The sequence below is a fragment of the Aspergillus luchuensis genome, chromosome 8, assembly GCF_016861625.1.
Source record: "Aspergillus luchuensis IFO 4308 DNA, chromosome 8, nearly complete sequence".
In the NCBI taxonomy this organism is placed as follows: Eukaryota; Fungi; Ascomycota; class Eurotiomycetes; order Eurotiales; family Aspergillaceae; genus Aspergillus; species Aspergillus luchuensis.
The window spans coordinates 808175-829992 of record NC_054856.1 but is presented as its reverse complement, the minus strand read 5'-3'; the positions used below and the strand labels follow the sequence as shown (position 1 = coordinate 829992).

The 21818-nt window shown below is 50.8% G+C and overlaps 9 protein-coding genes across 9 annotated transcripts; 5 read left to right on the top strand and 4 right to left on the bottom strand.

The window, feature by feature from the left end:
- Positions 1 to 444: 444 nt before the first annotated feature.
- Positions 445 to 1194, bottom strand: AKAW2_80290S (uncharacterized protein; the record flags this gene model as incomplete). Its single annotated transcript, XM_041681294.1, has 1 exon — positions 445 to 1194. The coding sequence occupies one exon, from the start codon at positions 1192 to 1194 to the stop codon at positions 445 to 447; it is 750 nt and encodes a 249-aa protein (XP_041548251.1).
- A 312-nt stretch (positions 1195 to 1506) lies between these two features.
- On the bottom strand, positions 1507 to 3091 carry AKAW2_80289S (hydroxyacid-oxoacid transhydrogenase; the record flags this gene model as incomplete). The annotated part of the gene is made up of 3 exons (XM_041681293.1): positions 1507 to 2513; positions 2560 to 2618; positions 2673 to 3091. The coding sequence occupies 3 exons, from the start codon at positions 3089 to 3091 to the stop codon at positions 1507 to 1509; spliced, it is 1485 nt and encodes a 494-aa protein (XP_041548250.1).
- Positions 3092 to 4007: 916 nt separating this feature from the next.
- On the top strand, positions 4008 to 5081 carry PHO85_4 (negative regulator of the PHO system; the record flags this gene model as incomplete). Its single annotated transcript, XM_041681292.1, has 3 exons — positions 4008 to 4049; positions 4116 to 4139; positions 4206 to 5081. The coding sequence occupies 3 exons, from the start codon at positions 4008 to 4010 to the stop codon at positions 5079 to 5081; spliced, it is 942 nt and encodes a 313-aa protein (XP_041548249.1).
- Positions 5082 to 5574: 493 nt separating this feature from the next.
- On the bottom strand, positions 5575 to 6848 carry AKAW2_80287S (putative integral membrane protein Pth11-like; the record flags this gene model as incomplete). The annotated part of the gene is made up of 6 exons (XM_041681291.1): positions 5575 to 5837; positions 5893 to 5963; positions 6021 to 6394; positions 6444 to 6511; positions 6561 to 6597; positions 6651 to 6848. The coding sequence occupies 6 exons, from the start codon at positions 6846 to 6848 to the stop codon at positions 5575 to 5577; spliced, it is 1011 nt and encodes a 336-aa protein (XP_041548248.1).
- Positions 6849 to 9472: 2624 nt separating this feature from the next.
- Positions 9473 to 10359, top strand: AKAW2_80286A (uncharacterized protein; the record flags this gene model as incomplete). The annotated part of the gene is made up of 2 exons (XM_041681290.1): positions 9473 to 9722; positions 9806 to 10359. The coding sequence occupies 2 exons, from the start codon at positions 9473 to 9475 to the stop codon at positions 10357 to 10359; spliced, it is 804 nt and encodes a 267-aa protein (XP_041548247.1).
- A 607-nt stretch (positions 10360 to 10966) lies between these two features.
- Positions 10967 to 12549, top strand: AKAW2_80285A (FAD-dependent oxidoreductase; the record flags this gene model as incomplete). The annotated part of the gene is made up of 4 exons (XM_041681288.1): positions 10967 to 11268; positions 11332 to 11600; positions 11692 to 12062; positions 12130 to 12549. The coding sequence occupies 4 exons, from the start codon at positions 10967 to 10969 to the stop codon at positions 12547 to 12549; spliced, it is 1362 nt and encodes a 453-aa protein (XP_041548246.1).
- Positions 12550 to 13052: 503 nt separating this feature from the next.
- On the top strand, positions 13053 to 16205 carry AKAW2_80284A (TAPT1 family protein; the record flags this gene model as incomplete). The annotated part of the gene is made up of 1 exon (XM_041681287.1): positions 13053 to 16205. The coding sequence occupies one exon, from the start codon at positions 13053 to 13055 to the stop codon at positions 16203 to 16205; it is 3153 nt and encodes a 1050-aa protein (XP_041548245.1).
- Positions 16206 to 16808: 603 nt separating this feature from the next.
- AKAW2_80283S (putative salicylate hydroxylase) lies at positions 16809 to 18141 on the bottom strand (the record flags this gene model as incomplete). The annotated part of the gene is made up of 4 exons (XM_041681286.1): positions 16809 to 16852; positions 16915 to 17246; positions 17297 to 18032; positions 18087 to 18141. 4 exons carry the CDS (start codon positions 18139 to 18141, stop codon positions 16809 to 16811), a joined length of 1167 nt encoding a protein of 388 aa, XP_041548244.1.
- Positions 18142 to 18616: 475 nt separating this feature from the next.
- AKAW2_80282A (uncharacterized protein) lies at positions 18617 to 19010 on the top strand (the record flags this gene model as incomplete). The annotated part of the gene is made up of 2 exons (XM_041681285.1): positions 18617 to 18635; positions 18691 to 19010. The coding sequence occupies 2 exons, from the start codon at positions 18617 to 18619 to the stop codon at positions 19008 to 19010; spliced, it is 339 nt and encodes a 112-aa protein (XP_041548243.1).
- Positions 19011 to 21818: the final 2808 nt, after the last annotated feature.

Sequence of the window (21818 nt, the reverse complement as noted above, 5' to 3'; positions counted from 1 at the left end):
ACACTCCCCACCAAATAATATACTCCTGTCAATAGTTATAAACTAAGATAACGTCCTCCCTTCAACCCCATCCACCGTGATATTCACCGGCAATATCTCCCCATCCTCACCGAAATACATCCGATCTATACAAACCACGCGATGATCCCGAGCCGTATCATTAACATACCGACGATGATAAACAATATAGTAATCCTGTCCATCAGGGGTAAACACACTATTATGTCCCGTACTCGTCCCCACCGCATCATTCCCCTGAAGAATCTTCTTCGGCGTACTCGAGAACGGCCCCGTCGGAGAATCAGCCGTGACATAACTGACTCCGTAAGAATTATCACCCCATCTAATCCCAACAACAACAAAGCAGTGCGTTAGCAAATCTCAACACAAAAACAACCATGCCCTAGCACACAGAAACCTGGGGAACAAAAAAGGGAAAACTACTTACCCCCCAACCGAAAACATATAATAATAAACCCCATTTCTCTTCAACATCCACGGCCCCTCAACATACCCCTCCGGAGTAATCTCCAAATACTCCCCCTTCAAACTCACCATATCCTCCCCCAACTCCACAACAACCGCATGACTCCACCCCCCAAAATACAACCAATTCCTGCCATCATCATCCTGGAAAATCTGCGCATCGATTGCCTCTGCCCCATACACTGTGCCATTGACGAGTGGTTCACCGAGGACGTCTTCGTATGGACCCTCCGGTTTTCCTGTGGTTGATTTCGCCACACCGACACCGGTTCCATCACCAACGGAGAAGTACATGAAATAATCGTATTCTTCATCTTCTGCTGCTGCTGCGCTGGCGGAAGAGCGGAGCTTCCGGCCCACGGACGGGGCCCAAGCGGCACGGTTCGTCGACCAAGGGATATTGGTGATGTTTAGGATGGTGGGGTGTTTGGTCCAAGTGAGGAGATCTGGGGAGCTGAAGGCGTCGAAGAAGGTTTGTTCGCTGTAGTCGGCTGAGTAGGTTGGGTAGATCCAGTATTGGGCGTTGAAGAGACGTGCTTCTGGGTCGGCGTACCAGCCCGGGAAGACGGGGTTGCCGGCTTTGGTGACTGATGAGGTTGTGGTGGTGAGAAGGTTTTGTGGGAGGGGCTGTTGGGGGTGCGCCATGGTGAGGGGGAAAAGGAAGGGGAGGATGGAGAGGTAGGTGGATGGGTTGTAGTGGTGTTTCATGGTGAGGGTGGGTGGATGGGATGAGGGGGGCAGAGTGCGTGTCGAAGCAGACCCTGACGGCAATGGAGACGAGGTTGGGTATATAAGCAGGAAGGGGCGAGGATCGCTGCAGGAATGCGGGTGAGAATGCGGGGATGCGATACGCTTCATGACAAGGTCGGCTGATTGGACTAGTGGCTTGGTTCAGTTGAATATTGACAATCTCAAGGGACGATGGCAGGGAAGCTGCAGGATTAGTGCACTTGGCATCTGGTCACTGTCATTTGAAACATCATGCAATTTCAGAACTATTCGGCTATGTACACACTTAAGCTAATACTCCAGCGACTCTTCGAGCAATCCCCGCAGCTCGGCCCTCTCTGCCTCCAATTCCTTATTTAGCGTCGGCGCAAGTGCCAGCACTCGCTGCTGTGGAATGGTGCCCTCCACCAGGGAGTCAATGTCACCGGCTTTGAAGCCCAGGTCCTTCAAACCACGGGGCTGATCGCCCAGCCGGACCAGGAAGTTGGCCAGTGCCTCACCCAAGACTTCACCAGCGCTTTCGCGCTTGACGTTCGAGATGTCTACTCCGAACGCCTCCGCGGCCGCCAGATGCCGGTCTGGGTTGGAGGCAGCTGTGAATCGGAACACAGCTGGCGCGGTCACTGCCACCGACACACCGTGGGGGATGATAGGGTGGTCCACAGAGTAGCCAGCATGCTTATAGCCCGGGTTCTGGCTGGAAATGGGGTAGCTCATGCCGTGGCAGAGGTGAACGCCTGCGTTTCCGAACCCAACACCAGCCAGCGTGGCAGCCAGAAGCATCTGCGACTGCGCCTCGAAGTCATCGGGATCCTTAACCGCCCGGGGGAGATACTTAACAGTGCTCTTCAGGGCCTGCAGAGAGAAGATGTCGGAGATAGGGTTCGCACCCTGGTACGCCGGGCGATTGATGGGATTAGTCGGACGAGGTGTCCGTTCATTGTAAGGAATCGCCGTCCATGACTCCAGCGAATGACAGAGCACATCCAGACCAGAAGAAGCATGGACCGCCGACGGCATGGTCCGTGTGTTGATTGGATCACAGATACCCAGAGTCGGCTTCAGGTTCCGATGGGCAATGCCAGTCTTGGCCTTCTTGGACACCAGGTCAAAGATGGCAGTTCCTGTAGTCTCCGAACCGGTACCTGCTGTGGTCGGCACAGCGACCAAAGGCTTCAGCGGCCGGTTAACAGGCAAGCCCTTGCCCAGTGGCGCATTGACGAAGTCGAGGAAATCGGCATCGGGAAAGACGGTGTAGAGATTCATCAATTTGGCGGTGTCAATGACCGATCCACCGCCTGGGCCGTTAGCCGGATCAAGGGATGACTTGGGGATGATACTCACCTACGGCGAGGAAAGCGTCAGGGTTGTAAGGCTTGGCAAATGCAATTGCTTCCTTGACACTGTTATAATTAGCATCTAGCAATCGATAAAAGATAATGCAATGGGAGACGAACGAGCTATCCTTGGGTTCAATCCGGACCTTGTCAAAGACGGTGAACTCAATCCCCTCACGCGATAGACCTTCCACCGCCTGTTTCATGGCATCCAGCTTGGCGACATTTTCGTCCGTCACAATGCACACACGCTTTGCCTTCATGTTGGCAAAGTCCATGCCAACTTCTTTCGTGGCTCCAGGGCCGAATCGGATGCTGGAGGCGGCCATTTCAAAGGCATATTCCTTTTGACGGGAGGGGTCGACCGGGGTGGCCATATGACGGCGCACATGGTCGGATAGTGTGGGGGAGCGATGGTGATGATGGTGATTAGGATTGGAATGGCAGGGACATGATGGAGGATGAGTGTATTGGACGGTACGCAGCAGATTGCGGGCTCTGCTGGCGGCCGAAGGGGCGACGCGAACGGCGCTGACCATAATGCGGGGTTGTAGACAGGCAAGAGGTGAGTGGAGAGGTTTAGGGCAGAAGAGAAGCAATTGAAGTCCAAGTAAAGACCAGTAATTGAAGAGAAGATGAAGAAGGAAGAAGAAGAAGAAAGAGTAAGACACGGGGAGAGAACAGGAGGTGAAAGAAGCAGCCGAGGAGCAAAGCTGGAGATGGAGACCAAATGCGGGGATCCTCGCTCGGACAGAAGACCGACTCCAACGCTTTCTCTCAGCCTCCAGATCTTCTTGCCCTTTCAATTGTAACTCTCCACCGACAATGCAGACGATCGCATGGAGACGACTATCCTAATTCGCTGCCGGCACCGAATGATGCAACTGGCTTGCCATCGCCCAAAAATAAGAAATAAGAAAGGTACTGTCCCTTGGATCGGACATGGCGATACCCGAAATGGAAGTACCGAGGTCCACTCCCCATTCGGCGATTGACATCCATTTCGGTGATCTTCTACAAGTATATTGCTATCATATCACCAATCCACCATACTTGTTCCTGCTGTAGAATTTCTTAGTATACACAACGTAGCTTGAGCACTTCGATCCTCTATGGAATTGTCAGCCGACATAAGCACTCCCCTTCGCCCCAGCCTGAGCTAAGGCCTCCGACCAGATCCCGTCCACCAATGAATGGCATTCCGCAGGCATCTTCCGCAACCCGTGGGCCTAATGAATTAGCAATAGTTACCTTATCGACCTGGAAACTTCCGGTGCACAGGTAATGCCATCGGCAGGGAAACTTGGCGGGGTTTGTGCCTGACAGTCAGACTCTCTGCAGTCGATCCTTCAACTACTGCAGACCCCCAATAAACTCATCCTCCACCATCATCATTATCATCATCATCATCACCCACCACTTCCGCAGAGGCTACACCCTCACCACCCACCCACCATGACCCGAACATCTCCCAACTCCTTCCAACAGCTGGAAAAGGTAAGCGCTACAACCACCAACCCCCCAAGCAACATACCCATACAGAACCACCGCTAACCACCCCAGCTCGGCGAAGGCACCTACGCTACGGTACCCCAACCCACTCTCCACAGCATCAATCCCCCCCCCCACCACCACCTAACAGCCCTGAAATAGGTCTTCAAAGGCCGCAACACCAAAACCGGCGAGCTCGTGGCACTCAAAGAAATCGCTCTCGACACAGAAGAAGGCACGCCCTCGACCGCGATCCGCGAAATCTCTCTCATGAAAGAGCTCCACCACGAGAACATCCTCCGCCTCCACGATGTCATCCACTCCGAGAACAGACTCATGCTCGTCTTCGAATACATGGACAAAGACCTAAAGCGCTACATGGACACCAACGGCGGGCAGCTCGAGCCCTCCGTCATCAAATCCTTCGCAAACCAACTCGTCTGCGGCATCGCCTTCTGTCACGAGAACCGCATCCTCCACCGCGATCTCAAACCCCAAAACCTCCTGGTAAACCATAAGGGCCAGCTCAAACTCGCAGACTTTGGCCTCGCCCGCGCATTCGGCATCCCGGTGAACACCTTCTCCAATGAGGTCGTCACGCTGTGGTACCGCGCGCCAGACGTGTTACTAGGGAGTCGAAGCTACAGTACGAGCATCGACATCTGGTCCATTGGATGCATCATCGCGGAGATGTCTATGGGTCGGGCATTGTTCCCCGGATCGAATAACGAGGACCAATTGCAGAAGATTTTCAGGGTCATGGGGACTCCGTGTGAGACGTCGTGGCGGGGTGTGTCGAGGTTGCCTGAATATCGCGCGGATTTCCCACTGTATGTGGAGCAGGACTTGTGGGGACTGATGCCTAGTATGGAAGAACGGGGGATGGAACTTGTCAGGGCGATGTTGAGGTTACAGCCTGAGATGAGGATTAGTGCTGTGGATGCGTTGAATTATTCTTGGTTCACTAATGGTGAACTCTGTGGTGGAGAGGTGCGTGCTATTTTTGCCAGGGCGATGGAGGGACAGCGTGGCTGGTGATGGTTGTCTGATTTGGGGGGGTTTCCCTCATGCTAGGGGGTGGTGCGGGTGAAACTAAAGCGGGGGATCTTCAACTTCAGGGTCACTTGCAAGTAAGGGAGGGAGTTGAGACATTGGGGAAAGGAGAATTTGGGGTCAGGAGGCAGGAAGCAGGAATAATTGGGAGCTAGGTCGTGGACTGGCATTTTTTCATATCGATCATCGAATATCCTAGAATCGGAGCTAATTAATGCGACCTTTTTTTGCTTCTCGTTCCCTTCAGCTTATAGACACTAACACGCAACGAAACAAGTACCACGATATGGGCATAAATTGTGCATTAATAAATCACTAACTATATACATCTCACGAATATTGAAAGATTCCTCAATCGTAACATAAAGACATGCAGAAAAGATTAGAGCCATTACGTGACCAACATATTGATCCTCACACATGAATATAAGACCTAGGATTTGACATTGCTCGACAGCAGTAGTTAGGAGTAACTACCTCAAGGCTTCTCATGCTCAGCATGCACCTCATGGCCAGCGGAGATGGTAGTCTGGGTTCCGCAGGGATCAAAGAGGGTTCGGTCGGAAGAAGAGAACCCTTCTTCTGACGAGTTGGTTGATCCCTTTCCAGGCTCCTGGTCCGAGTACCGGTGTCGAGACCAGAGCTTGACGTTGAACAGTGGCCGGATGTGAGACATGCATGCCGCTGTGATTCCTACTGCTGCCTCCATGCATGTCCACACGACGACGGGGACTTGGTTGTCTAGGGGATTCATTAGCGCTTTGATGTGTAGGTAGAGGAACCATTATGTACTCACAGGTGATATCTGGACCGGCTTGTGTTAGCTGGATCATTGCGACCAGGCGCAGAATGTCGAAGATCAGGGTCCTGAGTTAGGTTAGTACGAGACACCCTTTTGCTTTTTTTCTGGAGTGGGGGTCATACAGAATTCCGACCAGGAATACTCCCGACAGCAACAACCGCTGAGTCTTGGAGATGGGTAGTTCCCAGACGCTTTTCAGCGGCATGATGAGCAGAACCACGTCTGTGAGAATGTTGGGGATCTGCTGGCCGTAGTAGTAGCCCACGGTGTTGACGCAGTGCCCCGGGACCGGGCGATCCCAGAATTTCTGAACAGGCACACAGTTCAGAACACCGCCAATGCTGATGCTCACGGCCCAGAGGACAACGATTACGGCAACGACGTTGGCTGCGATTTTCATGCTCCTAGCAGCAAAAAGCCGCTTGTAAACTGCCAGGATAGACAGCTTGATGAACATGACGCAGAGAGTGTAAACGAAGGAATTGGACCATCCGATCTGTTTGTGGTTAGTGATCATCATGGAGAGGGGATTTGTAGACGCGAACCTTAAAGTAAACCGTCAGGTTCTTTTGCGGGATCATGTTGATGTGACATCCGAGGCCGTTCCATAGGACTGTAACAGTTAGACATATTGTCGGCATTCCAGGGTGAGGATAACTTACGGATTGTGACGCCGATAGAACAACCATATTTGAAGAGCTTGAGGTACATGTTAGCATGAATCCCAGGTAAGATACAGGCGTTGACTATACCAAAGCTATTATCATAAGATAGTCATCCAAGTACAACCGTGACCCAGTGATCTTTCTTGCGAGAAGGCGTAGGGCCACGGCAACCGTGGACATAATAAAGGCAAAATAAAGTGCAATAATGGTTGACCGACGTAGGTTCTCGTTGGGGTGCTGGAAGTCACCCTCGGTGCCTCCACCTGACACTTGTTCTAGCGACATTATGGGCACAGACAAGGTTAGAGTATGGGTCGGTAATGACTGCAAGTAATTGATAGTTCGTGGCTGTTGGTATTTGGAATCGAGGCAAACTGCAGACCAACGAACTCATTAAGTACTTTCTGACAGGACTATTTTTGGGTAGGGAGAAGGGCTGGTTGTTAGGGACGTTGGATGTATCCTGATCTGCATGGGGCTGCACATTCGGTGTCTATACATCACATCCTGTTCCAGGGCAGAGCCAATGACAGGCCAGCCAGGGATTCGAAGAGGGGACTAGGTAGCACCGTATGTCCATTTTCGAAGATACCGAGCCCAGGGATACTGAAGATCACGAAGGGGTGTTTGCTCCGTACGTCAGTTCGCCCTCTAGGAGAGAGGGCAGGGACTCCAAGGCAACCAAGAGGGGGACCCTCTGGACTCGGATTCGACATGTATCAGTCACTTGAGACACCGTTGAACCCCCTGCCAAGTGATAGACTGACAGGCTAACGAGGAACGGTAGTTGCAGCTTTGTCTGTGCGTTGCAGCCCTTGCTTCACAGGTTGCCGAAAACCTGGTAAGAGCCGGCAGTATCGAAGCCAATTGAATCCGTGGCACAGCACCATCTCGCGTGGCTGATAAGGTTTGCCAGGCACCGCACGGATCGGATGTATCAACTTCCAGACGCGATGCATCCTCATACTGCCGAACCACTCCACTTTCATGCAGTTCAGACTCATTTTCGGGTTCTTCAGCTGGGAATGTAACGATAAAGAATTTTCTGGATTTCTCCGCGCTGTGGCTCTGATTATAGGACAATGTGGCATTGTTTGGCGGGATAGGCGAGCTATTAATTCCTTTTGCTATCGTCGAGCGCGTTAGCGCCATTTGAATCGATGGCCTACTAATTCTCCGATTCCCCATCTCCTTATTCCCCAGTATGGAGTCTTGATACGTGTATCCAGCGATCACGTCGCAAGGGCCCAGCATTGCTAATCAAGGTCCTTATCAAGTAGTCATCGCCCATGGTTCCGAATTTCAGAGGCATCTCTCGCCTTGTAAATGTCCCACAGTTGCTTCAGCGCTGGCAGCCGTTATCCGTCATCAACGCACTCCACTCCTTGGGGGAAACATGAGAAGTCATCAGACTCTGCCAAATTCGTGGTCCTCGGCCTGCAGTAGACCTGTCAGCGTTCACTATCCACATTCGAACCAGCCTTATCTTCTCCTTAATGCAGCGTGCTCCTTATTGATGGCCTACTGTCAATAATCAGATTCGAATTTCTCCTTTTCATTTCCAGGTCACGATGATCAGCCCTCTCTGTTCACTATCGATCTCTTTTCATCAGAGGTTATAGGCAATAATATAAAAGCGCGCTCCCTCATCTTTGGACGCCGTTGGTTCAATTGTGCAACCTCAGATCAATAGTGAGTCGATTTGTGCAACATTATGAACCCAGGGGAGTGGTACACAGTTGCGATGATTTACACCATATATCGATCGTGCATCGTTAACGGGCGCAAATAGTTCCATTATTATGGTAGATGAGATGCAAAGACGTTAATGGAGAACCCTAGCTCATAACGTTCGGAATTATGAAGTTGCAAAAGAAATATCGTGCCTGGCTTACATCACAACGGCCGACTGGAGACAATAAGATCAAAAGCAGAAAAGGGGAAGTGAGGCCATCCTCCATAGAACGGTGCGTGGCTGGATCACCTGATTGCAGCAAGCGATCTACGGGATCTTCCCCTGGAGACCACCTTCTTTCGGACTACCACCGAATGAGTGCCTCAAGTACGTTTAATCGATCTCCAGCTGCTGTTCGAATTCATTTATTTCAATATCAATGCTTCTCAAACTCCTCGCCGAAAAATTGGCCTTCAATCAATAAAGTATATTGTTGGGCTTGCAGCAACTGCACACGAAAACAGAGTATGGGCAATATGGCAAACGCACGCAGGCGATCCTTCATACACCGCAGCGTGGACCCATGAAGCCTTGATATGTGAATGTGGCCACTGCAACCCGCACCATGACTCTGCGTGGCCCCCACTCTTGAGCCGAGACCGCGCTAAGACTGCGAAAGTTGTTCGAAGGATTTGGGTCATCCGATCTTATTCGCGGTAACTATTGTGAAGTTTCGATTAGAGTACGCTTCTAGCTCTGCACTTGGGTTTAAGCCTTCTCATCAGATTCTGGACGCAACGCTGAATTCTTCATAGAGCCCTTCGTCAAGATTCTTAGACTATGCCCAATGCTCGATGGAGTTTGCAAAGTACGAAGAGTTTCTTCTGCAATCCAATAAATGACTAGCGCTGCTGGTGCACATTTTCATGTTACCCTCTAAGTCGCGACTAGTCCAGCGGGACAACGAGATTTAGTATAGAGGCCTCTTAGGCTCTTAGCCCACTTGTCTAACCAACGGACTAGCCAAAAAATACGAACACTACTATCCCTAAGCCTAGTTTGATTCCTCAACAATCAAGGCAGGATTTCTGCAAAACATTTATCAACTCATCCAGCCGCTCGTGAACAGCGTTGCGCACTCTCCTGGCCAAAATGCCACAAATTCTCCTTGAACGAACATATCATCCTACCACCCTACGTTAATACTGCTTATTATAGTCTCATTGCGAAAACAATGTTCATCTTCACACTCACACTTACCCTCTTCATCTCTCTCTCCTCCGCTCGCACATGCTACCACCCCGACAAGTCCGTCGCCACCAATAACGTCCCCTGTACGTCCGCTGACACGACCTATTGCTGCGACTCCGATGCGATCTGCATGTCTAATGGCTACTGCGTTGGAGTCGGAGCCCAGCCATATGTCTTTTTCCGGGGCTCCTGTACGGACGAAAACTGGGGTAGTGGTTGTCCGACGCAGTGTGGTGAGTCGTCTCGCTTCCTTCCCTTTACCACTTGTTACCTACCACCCTACCACCGTGCATCAACTTACAAGCGTACCAAACAGTAAATAAAAACCCTAGCGGCGGCGCACCCATCATCGGAATCGGCACCGACAGCTCCGGAGATGCACAATACTGCTGTGGCTTTCAGGTCAAGAACAACGGGTCTTCGGAGTGCGTGGATGGCGACACGGCGTTTACTTTAAACAATGGAGAGATGATTCTCGGGCGGGCCGCGCTGGAGAATGTCACGGAAGTTAGTAACGCCAGTTCCACTTCGACAACCACGGTTCCCACGGAGACCGTGCTAGCGACCTCAGCGACTTGTTCGAGCAGCGAGAAGCACTGTAGCTCGAATGCGACGGCTGTAGGGGCTGGTGTGGGCGTGCCCCTGGGAGTGCTGGCTGTGTCGGCTGTCGTGTGGGCGCTCTGGGAGAGGAGCAGGAGAATTACAGCGTCTACGGCTGCGGCTCCTAACGTTCAAGAGGGTTTTTATATGGACAAGGGACTTGTACAAGAAAGCTATGTTCCGCACAGGATGCAGCAGGCGCCGACGGAGTTGGACACGCGGGCCAGAATATCGGAGATGATGGGGAGTAGCTACCAACATGCATTCTAGAACCGGGAAGATTCATAGGGAATAATAAATTGCGAAAGCATGTCACTTTTCAATTGCATTCAAATTTCCAGCACATTCAATTGAATGTGTTGAGTCATTACTTTTGGCCGCTCAGATCAAGTAGACGATGATGTTTTGCTTGGCGTTCAAAAGGATGTAGCGAGACGTTTTCCGCAGTGGGGTTGAGGCGTCCAGTCTGTCGAAAATAAACTTCGCCAATCGTATATTCCCGCCTCGGCAAAACGCCATTACAACAACTCAATGGGTAATCCCATTGGTGTTAGCCAAGTAACGTAGTTGAGGTCCATACAGTGGAAACCATGAGTTTTTCTTTGTTATACTTTCCGAGAATCACTGCCAATAACCGTTTGGTGTTTGGGTTAGGCGACCGCGTGTAAGCACTAAGAGGTTACGAACAGCTACCAAGAGTGACGGCTTTGCCACTAGATCTAGGCGAGCGTACCAATCACTGCGTGCAGTTGTATAAGTTTGACATGGGTACTTGTGAGGTACAAAGATTATAAAGCTAACGCTGTTCGTTTCTGTCAGGTCTCTGTGTCAATCTTTGTTACTACCATTTCATTTACACCAGTAAAAAATATATACAATGGCTCCCAGACCGTGCAAAGTCATCATTGCGGGCGGCGGTGTCGCTGGACTCTCTCTGGCACTTATGCTGGAGAAGCATGGCATTGACTATCTACTTCTAGAAGCATACCCCCAGGTCTTGGCTACTGTTGGCGCGGGTATTGCTCTCGCTCCTAATGGTCTCCGCATCATTGAACAGTTGGGGTGCTATGAGGATTTGCAGAAGTGTTCGGCGGGTGCTGACCAGGTTCACTTTCGGAAGCCTGATGGAGAGACGCTCTGGGGGCTGGATGAAGGATTGGCTGAGACGTGTATTGCGAAGTGTGTCCCTCTTCCTTGCCTGCCCCCTCAATTGTTGAATGAGTATGCTTACCAGGATGATAGGCATGGGTATACCTATATGTGGATGGACAGGAAGTCTCTCCTGGAGGTTTTGTACAACAACATTGCGGACAAATCGAAGGTTTTGCCTGGCAAGCGTGTGGCCAGTGTCACGCATACCGACAATGGTGTTGATGTCGTCACAACTGATGGGTCAACGTACTCTGCCGATATCATCGTTGGAACAGACGGCACCCATTCCAAGCTGAGGCAGGAAATGGCTAGATACGCCGAAGACCTAGGGCTCAGCGAGGATTATGCGGAAGAAGATAGTCAGTTGAACAAACCTTCCTTTACCCCCCCCTCTCTTTTTTTTTACATGTATAGGATGTGATGGTATCTAACCGATATGGTATAATGCAGAGGTCGCTGCAAGTTACAGCTGTATCTTTGGAATGTCTGATCCCGTCCCAGGCTTCCCCAGTCGCTCACTTGAATTTGTAACAAATGAAGGCTTCTCATATGTGCTGGGTGCTGGTCCTGCCGGGCGCGTCTATTGGTTCCTGACGGAGAAGATGAAGCAGACATACTATGGTGCCGACATCCCTCGATTCAGTGAAGAAGACAAGCAGCGCACTCTTCAAGAGCATTGGAATGACAAGGTCACGCCAACTGTTCGCTTGTCCGATCTTTGCAAGCGTCAGTTGAGCACGATATACACACCTATGCCAGAGTTTGTCTACAAGAGATGGCACCTGGGAAGGATCATTACTATTGGAGACGCTTGCCACAAGGTGAGGAGACCCGGCCCCTTGCTATCAGTGTTGTACCGCGACTAACCAGTTGGCGGGATCGGTACAGGTTCTCCCTACTACCGCACAAGGGGGTAATCAGGCTTTGGAAAGCGCCGCGGCCGTGGTAAATGGCCTGATGACAGCGTTGTCACAGGCCTCGGGCTCAGGGCCGCTCTCTCAGTCGGAGATTCAGTTAATGTTCGAGCGAGTGCAGAACATTCGCGAGCCGCGCACATTTAGTATCATCGAAACAACTCACAAACGACAGAAATTGGACACAATGGATACCCCGGAGCTGAAAGAGTTTCTGCTTACTAGGTATGCAGGGCTGATGCCAGGGGAGTTGTGGAAACGATGGGCTCATACATTTACCCCGGCCGTGTCTTTGGATATGCTCGATCTGCCTGCTAGACCGAAGAGTGTCCCCTTTGACGATGAGGCCTTGAGAAATAAGGATAGCAACAAAGCTCTGGAGGCGCACCTGTAATTAGATAATAAGTGGATAGCACTACTCCTTACTCACTGATTGACATGACGCTTTGCTGTTTCATCGATCTCGGCCTTAGAGAGAATTAAATCCGAAGAGAGAAAGGACGGTTGGGGATGACAGGCTGCTGACCGCCTTGGGGTTCCGGGGATCGCAAGCAAAGCCCCCCAGGGTCTCTTTCTGGTTTTCATGATAAGCAACTTCGTCGCTACGAACGAGTTCTTTCAGTTTCTGCAATTTCTAACAAGGGCTGATTTTCTTTGAAGGAGTTTGACAGTCCGCAGTTTACCCACAGCATGACCCCTAATTCCCCTTAATCTTCGGTCCGCTGGTCGCGTTGCGCAGTCAGCCAGCTCGGCACTATCAACCACCCCTACCACCGTGGCCTCGCCTTTCCCCCCAACCCCGCCGACGAATCCCTCGAGGCTGTTTCGGATCATGACATCGGTGTTAATACCCAATCTGCGCTGCTATATAATGGTCAATAGTCATTGATATCGATTATGGATGAACTACCCGACCACCTCAGCCAGCGAGCATCAGACACGATCACCCATGTGGCCGCACCGGGCGGACAGGAAACGCCAGTATCTCCCCGGAAGAGAGAATATGAGAGCGGCATGGATCGCGAAGGTCATAGCTTGGAGGTTGGAAAGTCTCGGCAAAGCAGACCGGTAGATTCTCACCGCGAGGATAAGGAGGATCATGCCAACGGTACATTAAGCCGAACCATGCAACAAGAAAGATCCGCAACATCGGATACCATGAGTGCTCACGAGCGGAGCAATAAGGAGGAAGCCATACACCGATTTGGTGCGCCTGTCAGCGACCAAGACCTAAATAGGTTTCCCAGCCAACCCACGGTGAACGGCGACCAGAAAAGCGGTCAGCCAGTGCTTCCTTCAGACCAGGCCCTAGGGATGATCTTCGAACACTCGATGGAGGGCTCGGACAGCGCAGATCATCGTACGACATCGAGGACCTCTTTAGTGGATGTTTTCGAAGGTCCCGACGTAGCTTCCGTCGTCCATCGGTGGTCGCAGAACACATCCCCTGTCAGGAACCAAGATAAGGAGCAGGAGCGGGTAGTTAAGCTTTCTCCGGCCAGGATGCAGGAACTCACATCATCCCCTCAGTCTATTCCTTATCGTGCAGCACCCCCGGAGTCGGACCGCGGTCGACGTGCAGTATCAGATGGCATGCATGCAGCGATCTCACCTTCGCAGCCTGACCAGTCTGCGACTCTTCTACCGAATGAGCATAAGGTAACCGGCGACAGCGCCCCCAAACTTCGTCCCAGCAAGGATCTAGCCATCGACGTCTCTGCTGCCATGGCAGCTAAGCAACCTGCTCGGACTCGGCCGCAAGGCTCTCGAGCTGTATCTACACCCAGCTCGCGACGGCAAACCATGCCAACGACCAGTGAACGACTGACGCAGACTTGGACATCACGGGGGAAGCAAGAGCGCGCCTCTCTCAGTCGAGAGTCTGATGGAAAACATCTTACCCCGTCGCCACACATCACTGGCCCTGAGCCTGCTCTACCGTCCCCTATGCCTCCAACCATTCCTCTCCCTCCGTTGTCCGTTCCGACATACCTACAATTAGAATTGGCCTCCGGTCGACCGTCTCCGCTATACATTCACCGCTCCGCAATGAGCGACTTTCCATATGAATCGTCTCGGGTCAAACTTGAACGTCTGATGAACTTTTTGATGCTGCCTCCCGCATTGGAACGAGTCCTCTGGTTTGGTATATTAGCGTGTCTCGATTCATGGTTGCATACATTTACCATTCTTCCTCTTCGTTTTATCAAAGCATTGTATATTCTTCTGGAGTCATGGGCTGTCAATCTTGGCGTTGAGTTTCGTTATGTGACAGGTTTCATTTTCAAAGGTGTTGGGCGAGTGTGGCGGAGACGACACCGAGCATCGTCGACGGACGAGTCTTCGAAGGTTGCTGACCCTGGAAAGTCCACCTCTGAGAAGCAGGACAACGGATCAGTGGAACGAGAGTCTCGCATTCGGGCCACAGAACCGCGCAAGCGGCACCATAAGCACCGGCGGCAGAAGAGCATCCCGTCAGCTTTGATGCCAGATGACAAGGCTGACATCCTTAAAGGGCTGCTCATCATATCTACCTGCTGCGTGTTGATGCGCTTTGATGCAAGTCGAATGTATCACTGGATCCGAGGACAGGCTGCGATCAAACTCTATGTGATCTATAATGTGCTAGAGGTCAGCGATCGGTTATTCGCTGCCATTGGACAAGACGTGCTTGAGTGTCTGTTTTCGCGGGAAGCTCTCGAGCGTCGCCCGGACGGGCGCAGTAAGGTCTTCCGGCCATTTGGATTGTTTTTGCTGGCATTAGCATACACAGTCATCCACGCAACGGCCCTCTTTTATCAAGTGATGACATTGAATGTTGCGGTGAATTCGTATTCGAACGCGCTCATTACCCTGCTGCTCTCAAACCAGTTTGTGGAGATCAAATCCACGGTGTTCAAGAAATTCGAGAAAGAGAATCTCTTCCAGCTTCTCTGCGCTGACGTGGTTGAGCGGTTCCAGCTCTGGTTGATGCTTACCATCATCGCGTCGCGAAACCTTGTTGAGACCGGAGCGTTCAATGCCCTTGGTAGCTTGAGCTTCAGTCTTGGAGGATACACATCCACGGGGACCAACAGCACGCCCCTCTCGACTCCTCCCCGGACCTCCTCGTCTATCCTGCCACAGGCCTTTACAATTGTGCCATCATCAATAATTGCGTCCTTCAGTCAGGTGAACACGTATTTGCCGACTCTCGCACAGGTTCTAGGGCCGTTCTTGGTCGTTTTAGGGTCGGAAATGCTAGTGGATTGGCTAAAGCATGCCTACATTGGCAAATTTAACAACACGCGGCCAGCCATCTACGGACGGTTTCTGGATATTTTGGCGAAGGACTACTACACCAACGCCTTTGCAGACCAGAACCTGACCCGTCGCTTAGGTCTGCCGGTGATCCCACTGTCTTGCCTCTTCTTCCGAGTCTCTGTCCAAACATATCAGATGTTCATTACTGCCTTGCTTCCTCAACAGCCCTCCTCCACGGCAGTAGAGGCCACCACCCTTTCAGCCATCCACAGCCAGTACGTGCCGGCTCCAATGCCTTCACCTCCTCCACTGACGCTGCGAAACTTTATCCCGACGTCAACCGCGTACGTGGGTGCCTTCTTCCGCCAGCTTCTAGCCAACACCATGCCATCGCCCGCCCAATCCGTATACATCTTCACCATAGTCCTCATCTTGACAGGCTTCGTGGTCCTCCTGATCCTAAAGCTTCTCCTGGGTATGGTCCTGCTAGCGTACGCTCGATCTCGATACAAGGCGATGAAGCTGCGCGAAACATCAACTCAAGCCAATGCCCCATCGGCAGCACCTGCTGATGAACCCAACGGGACAGCACCCCGTGGACGAGTATTTGCAGTTGAAGGCGGCCGACGATTCGGCGGATGGGGCGTAGTCGAGGTCAACGATGATCATCGACGATGGATCTATGCGGACGACCCTGAGGGGCTGCGTCGGCTGAAGGCCAAAGAAGAGAAAGACAAGAATACCAAGGAGGACCTGAACATGGATCATGTCCAACGATACGAGATGGTGGCCAAGAGGATCTGGTGAATTGTAGAAAAAAGATATTTGTAATTAGCCTTGTAATCAGAGGAGTAATAATTATTTATTATACTCTACTTCAATGAATAAGTTTTTACCTCTGTGTATAACGGGCCACTAGTCATCCGCTATAATCTACCTTAGCCAGGTAAACTATCCCTGTTCGGACCATCGGTCACGTTTTAGTTCTTATCTGCCTGTCTAAGTTCCATCGTCCCCTCCTCTACTCTTCTGTGCTTTTGTCCTGCGTAACAAAATCCTTTCCTCGTCCAAAAAGCAATTCCTGTTCTCCATCATGATTTTTGCTTCTGGGTTTCTCTATGTCAGCTGGAACGGTCACAAGCCATCATGAGCTCCTATCTATTGGCAGTACCCTTCACATCATTCGTCAGTTACCGATAAGTCGACAGCCTAGCAAAAGAAAACAAAACAAGGTTCATATGTGCATTCTATATGCCTGTTGATATGTATGTACAGTTATTCATAAAAGTATATGATAATCGCTAATTGTAACGTTGATGAGAACGCCAGGGCTAAAAGTGTTAATCAATCCCAATCATGTTGAAGAAGGAACGTGTTTGAATGTGCATACGACATATTGCAGGTCGCAAATCACAGGTGGTGCCGCAGTTCGGACACGTGGTTGCCATGGAGTTCTGAGATTTGTTAGCATATCTTGCCAGGGGTAAGTAGGAAGTTGATGATGATGGCAACTTACCCTTCCATGCATCCAGAGCTGCCTTCTCGGCATCCCAGCCCCAGAGGAACTTCTGGGTTTCCAGATCTGTCCACCGGTCGGGGTTCGATCCGCTCTTCAGGGAGGAGCGGAACTGCTCATCACGGGCGCGTTGCTCCGGGCCATCGGGCAGGTGGAGCGTGATGCGGTTTTCCGACCCGGATTGCTGGACAGTGTCTGCGCGGGGTTTCCGGGATTGCTCATACGCCTTGAGCGCAAGAGGGATCTCATCACGGGACGAGATGGTGGAGAGCAGGACACCAAGGGCAGCAGCGTCTTCGACGGCCTGGGCGGCACCTTGAGCGACATATGGCCTTCGGGATGTTAGTGCAAGACAGGTCATCATAACATAAGGGGTGCTTACAGCATTGGGTGGCAGGCATCACCGATGAGAGCCACGGAACCCCTGATCCAGGTCTTTAGCGGGGCGTGTAGACACAACTTCCACTCCAGGACTTCGTCGTCCGGCACCAGGTCGATAAGCTTCGTCACGCGCCGGTCCCAGCCCTTGTAGTTGTCGATCATGGCCTGCTTGGAACCCTTGGTCGTCCACGATTCCTCGACAGAATGGCTGTCTGGATGAAGCAGGACAACATTGTACAGATCATGGCTTCGCACTGGATAAGCGATGACATGACGGCCAGGTCCGAGCCACCGAGTGGCTTGTGGCTCATCAACCAGTGCCTTCAGCTCAGGATCGTTCTCAAGAGCACTACGGGGCAGCATGATCCGGTAGGCTGCATCACCCGTGGGGATGGCGACAGATGCTTCTTCCAGCAAGTGATCGCGGAGGGCAGACTTGATGCCGTCAGCCGCGATCACGATGTCTCCTTTAACGATGGTGCCGTTGGCCAATTGCACCGCGGCATGGTCGAACTGGACTCCAGTGACCGTTGAGTTCACACGCAGCTCCACATTCGACAGCGCCAGCGCCTTTTCAATGAGGGCATTGTGGAGGTCTGCGCGGTGAATGACAGTCTGTTGGCCGTAGGTCTTGTTCACAGGCAAGGTGCCGAGCATGCTACCATCCTCCCAACGTCTTACATGGATGTGCTCGAGAGCAACATCTTGGGCGTGGATCAACGGAGAGACGCCCCACCCTGAGTCATATCATCAGATGGGTTTAAGTAACAGGAGACGTAAGGGGCGCTTACGGTCAAACAGCGTCAGCATATTAGGTGAGACTTGAATACCAGCACCAACTTCCATGAGCTAAGAAAGGTCAGTCAGCAAGACGTATCAGAATAGAGTGGTATATGCACCTTGGGAGCGGACTCGAGAATGGTAACATGATGTCCTCGCATACCCAGGGTCAGGGCCGCAGCCATGCCGCCAATGCCTGAGTTCATTAGTTACATGCTTCTTTCGCTTTCAGGTCTATGAGACAGAAGTCCTACCGGCACTATACGGTAATGTCAGCAACAATACATAGTGACTCAGGCGAGACGAGGGTTCGAACTTACCCAACCACGATCACCTGCAGAGGAGTCTTTGCTTGTTCCATATTCGCGAATGAATTCAAGGGGTTTGACGGAGGGTTTGAATTACAATGACACAGAACAAAGATGATAAAGGAAGCGGAAAAGAGGGCCGGGGCTAAATAATAATGAGTTTAAAATTTGGGGAAAAAATTCGGAGGTCCTAGGCTAAGGGCAAATCTGGGCCGTACAATATCCGTGGATGAATGAGGGTTCGCCACTCAGGTACGGGAGTTCAATGGAAACACTGATAGATTGATAAAACTGACACCAGCAACAGCAACAACAGAGAATGTCAAGATGGGCAAGCACGCTCCTGATAAAGAATTCCAGAGCCAGGCTCAAACTTCGGTTGTCCTTCCTCCAGCCGGAAATGACGGCAGGACGCGAACCCCCCAGATCGCTTCTCCACCGAAGGAAGCAAGACCAGACCAGCCCTCCACAACCCCGGTGAGTATAGGTCAGACCAGAAGTGCATCATTGGACCATTATTGGGTCCTGAATGGCGAAAGGAGGAGAAGCAAGCCAACCGTCCGCGAGGGTCATGTCGACCCCGGAAGTGGTGGGCGCGAGGCTCCACCTGATACTAAGGATGCATGATGTCAAATTAGTCCGCTGCATTGTGTACAGGAGGTTACTAAGACCACAGATCTTAGTGTTTGACTCGGAATGGTGTGCGAGTCTGGAGCTGCAAGGCAGGCCAGCGAAGGCGCTGAGGCAGCAAAACGGGCGAATGGCCGAACGGTTTTTCCTGGGGAGCCAATCACGGGACGTGATTTGGGAGTGCAAAGAATGCAAAGCCGGCTGTTCGCCCGCCTTCATTTGCCGGTCTCCAACATTGTTTGTTCACGCCGCCTTTTCTCCACTGTTTCCGTCTTCGCTTCTCTCGCCCTCCTCGCGCGGCAAACGCTTGCCCGTCTCATTGCCGAATGCCCTTCCATAATGCCTTTGTTCCAGACCACAATTTGATACTCCAACTATCTACACGGTGGGTTGATTAGCAGGATCATCATCATCTCTCCTCCCCCATCCCCCTCCCAACAATCTCTCTCTGACTTTTGCTGTGCTGTTCTTTGCCGGTCTTACGACATGATTGCCGAGCTGAAATGCAACGCTCAGCCGATTCTGAAACTACTGCTAGGTGATGAGCTGCCTAGTGCATACCATACGCAACCCACGCATGACCAGCACCTTCTAGCTTCGCACTATTGTTCTCGAAGCCTACTACATAAGGCAGTGTGATGAGATTGCCTACAACGGATACGAGGGTTGTGTAACCTGGGAATCTGTGTTCTGTGTATGTTGCAGATGCTTTCAACGCCCGAAAGACGTGACCGATATCGGACGATTGACCGCAAACATTATGTTGCGATCTGACTCGACAATTGATAACGTGGTTCTAGGGGGAGTAAACAGGGTCGACTCCCTTCTCAATCCTTTGATATCATGTAGATAACGACTTGCTTACTATAGACGACATTGCAGTACCTGCATCCAGAACTAGGTCTATCCCTGCCGTCCAGCGCCAGCGCATCGGTCGGCAAGCTGCGGAAACAACAACAGCCGCGTAAACGTGCTTGACTGTTCCGCCCAAAGTCTATAGTCACCGACCCGCCAATCATACTATTGTTGATGCCTCTTCCAGAATAATCTCCTGCACATTGCTTTGTTCATGAACTCGGCATGACCTGGTAGACTACCAACCGCCAACTGAAGGGCGATCATCTTTGAAAACGATGCAAATCAGTCCTTGCATGAGCCAATGGGCACCTCACTTGCTGCATAGCCCATACTATCATATAGACTCACCAACCCCCCTTCCCCAAATTCCTTACACACTCACGGGATTATATACTGAAGTCCCTATTCAGGGAGCAGGTAAGGTGAAATTGTTATTGCCGAGAGTCTATAACTCAATGGCAATAAGATCCTTTCTCACCTTCAGAGGCAATACAATGCCCTTGACTGCAGAACCCCTACGTCGCAGGAGATGGTCCTCCTCCCGGATCCTCCTGGCATGAAAGTTGGTGCAGAACTATTGACGCTCATAGTTCGTCTCCCAGAGAGTAACATAGACTCCCGAATCAACGATATACTCAATTTTCAGAAAAACATAGTATTGTGACCGAATCTTCCTATTCGGCTGTTGCCTACAATTGTAATTGACACAGTCCACCCATCCTCTCCAAGACCAGATGCGGCAATCACCGGGGCCTATAATGCAATACACCAAAGCAGGAATACCCAGGATCATACTACTTACTGCTTGAAGAAGACAGATGGCCACTGCTAGCCTATAGAGAGTAAGCTTACAAAGATATTACTATACCAAGCACTACTACCAGTAGCACCACACCCCAGCTCATAACCAGGGCACCATTGTACCCAGTACCCACAAACCAGAAATACTATGTTAGCGAGTATAGATAAGAAATTCCGTATATCCATCCCATCCTAATAACCACTGACTGTACAAAAAACATATGACTACGTATGCCGGCAACAACAGCAGCCGAACTACATACATACTATGTGGTAGCCCCACTGCCCACTAGTTTTGCTGTCACTAGACTACGATTACTAGTGTATCTTGATTCCATAAAACCATGAACTTACCTCCAGAGGGGACCAAGATTTACTACGCGTGTCTATCAGATCCAAAATTGAGGCCGTCCTCACACCTACATTTCGTTAGATTTTGGTGGCTGGGATGGTGCAGTACGTAGTAATCATCCTGACTGGCATTTATAATTTGGATAATATCAAGAGAAGGTCAAGAGATGTACGGTACAACTTGGATGTATCTCTTATCTACCGCCGCTTTCCATATTGAAGTGAAACTCATAGTTCTGATTGATTTTCAATGGCTTTCTTCTCCAAATTACAACTCGTTATATACACAGAGTGGCGAAGGAGACAGCAATATCTTTTTTTTTCTTTTTCCCCCTAGTACGTAGTTTATATATTCAAGACACCGCTTATATTGTAATTAGTAGAAGTCTGTATAACCACTTTCAACACTATCATTGGCTCAACCGGACTATAATTGAAATGAGTAACCACTATCTACCAATTAACCATTACACTTCCTTTCCCGTCTGGAGTAGATATTACTTATGAGAAAATTACTACAACTGGTAGCCTATGAATGTTTATATATTCTTACATACTAGCAATGATCTTTACAGTTTCATCCCGGTTCCCATACACTACTTACTACACCGAAGCAAGATGATCGGTTGTACCATCCCTGACGGGGAAATGATTAATTGAGGATGGAAGGTATCCATGACTCGTAATGATAGAATGGAACAACATCCTCACCCGTTGCGTGTAAGATACTTGACGTGTGTGGTGCGTAGAGTGAATAGTGGTAGTAGTATGAGTGGATGAAAAACATATGGCTCT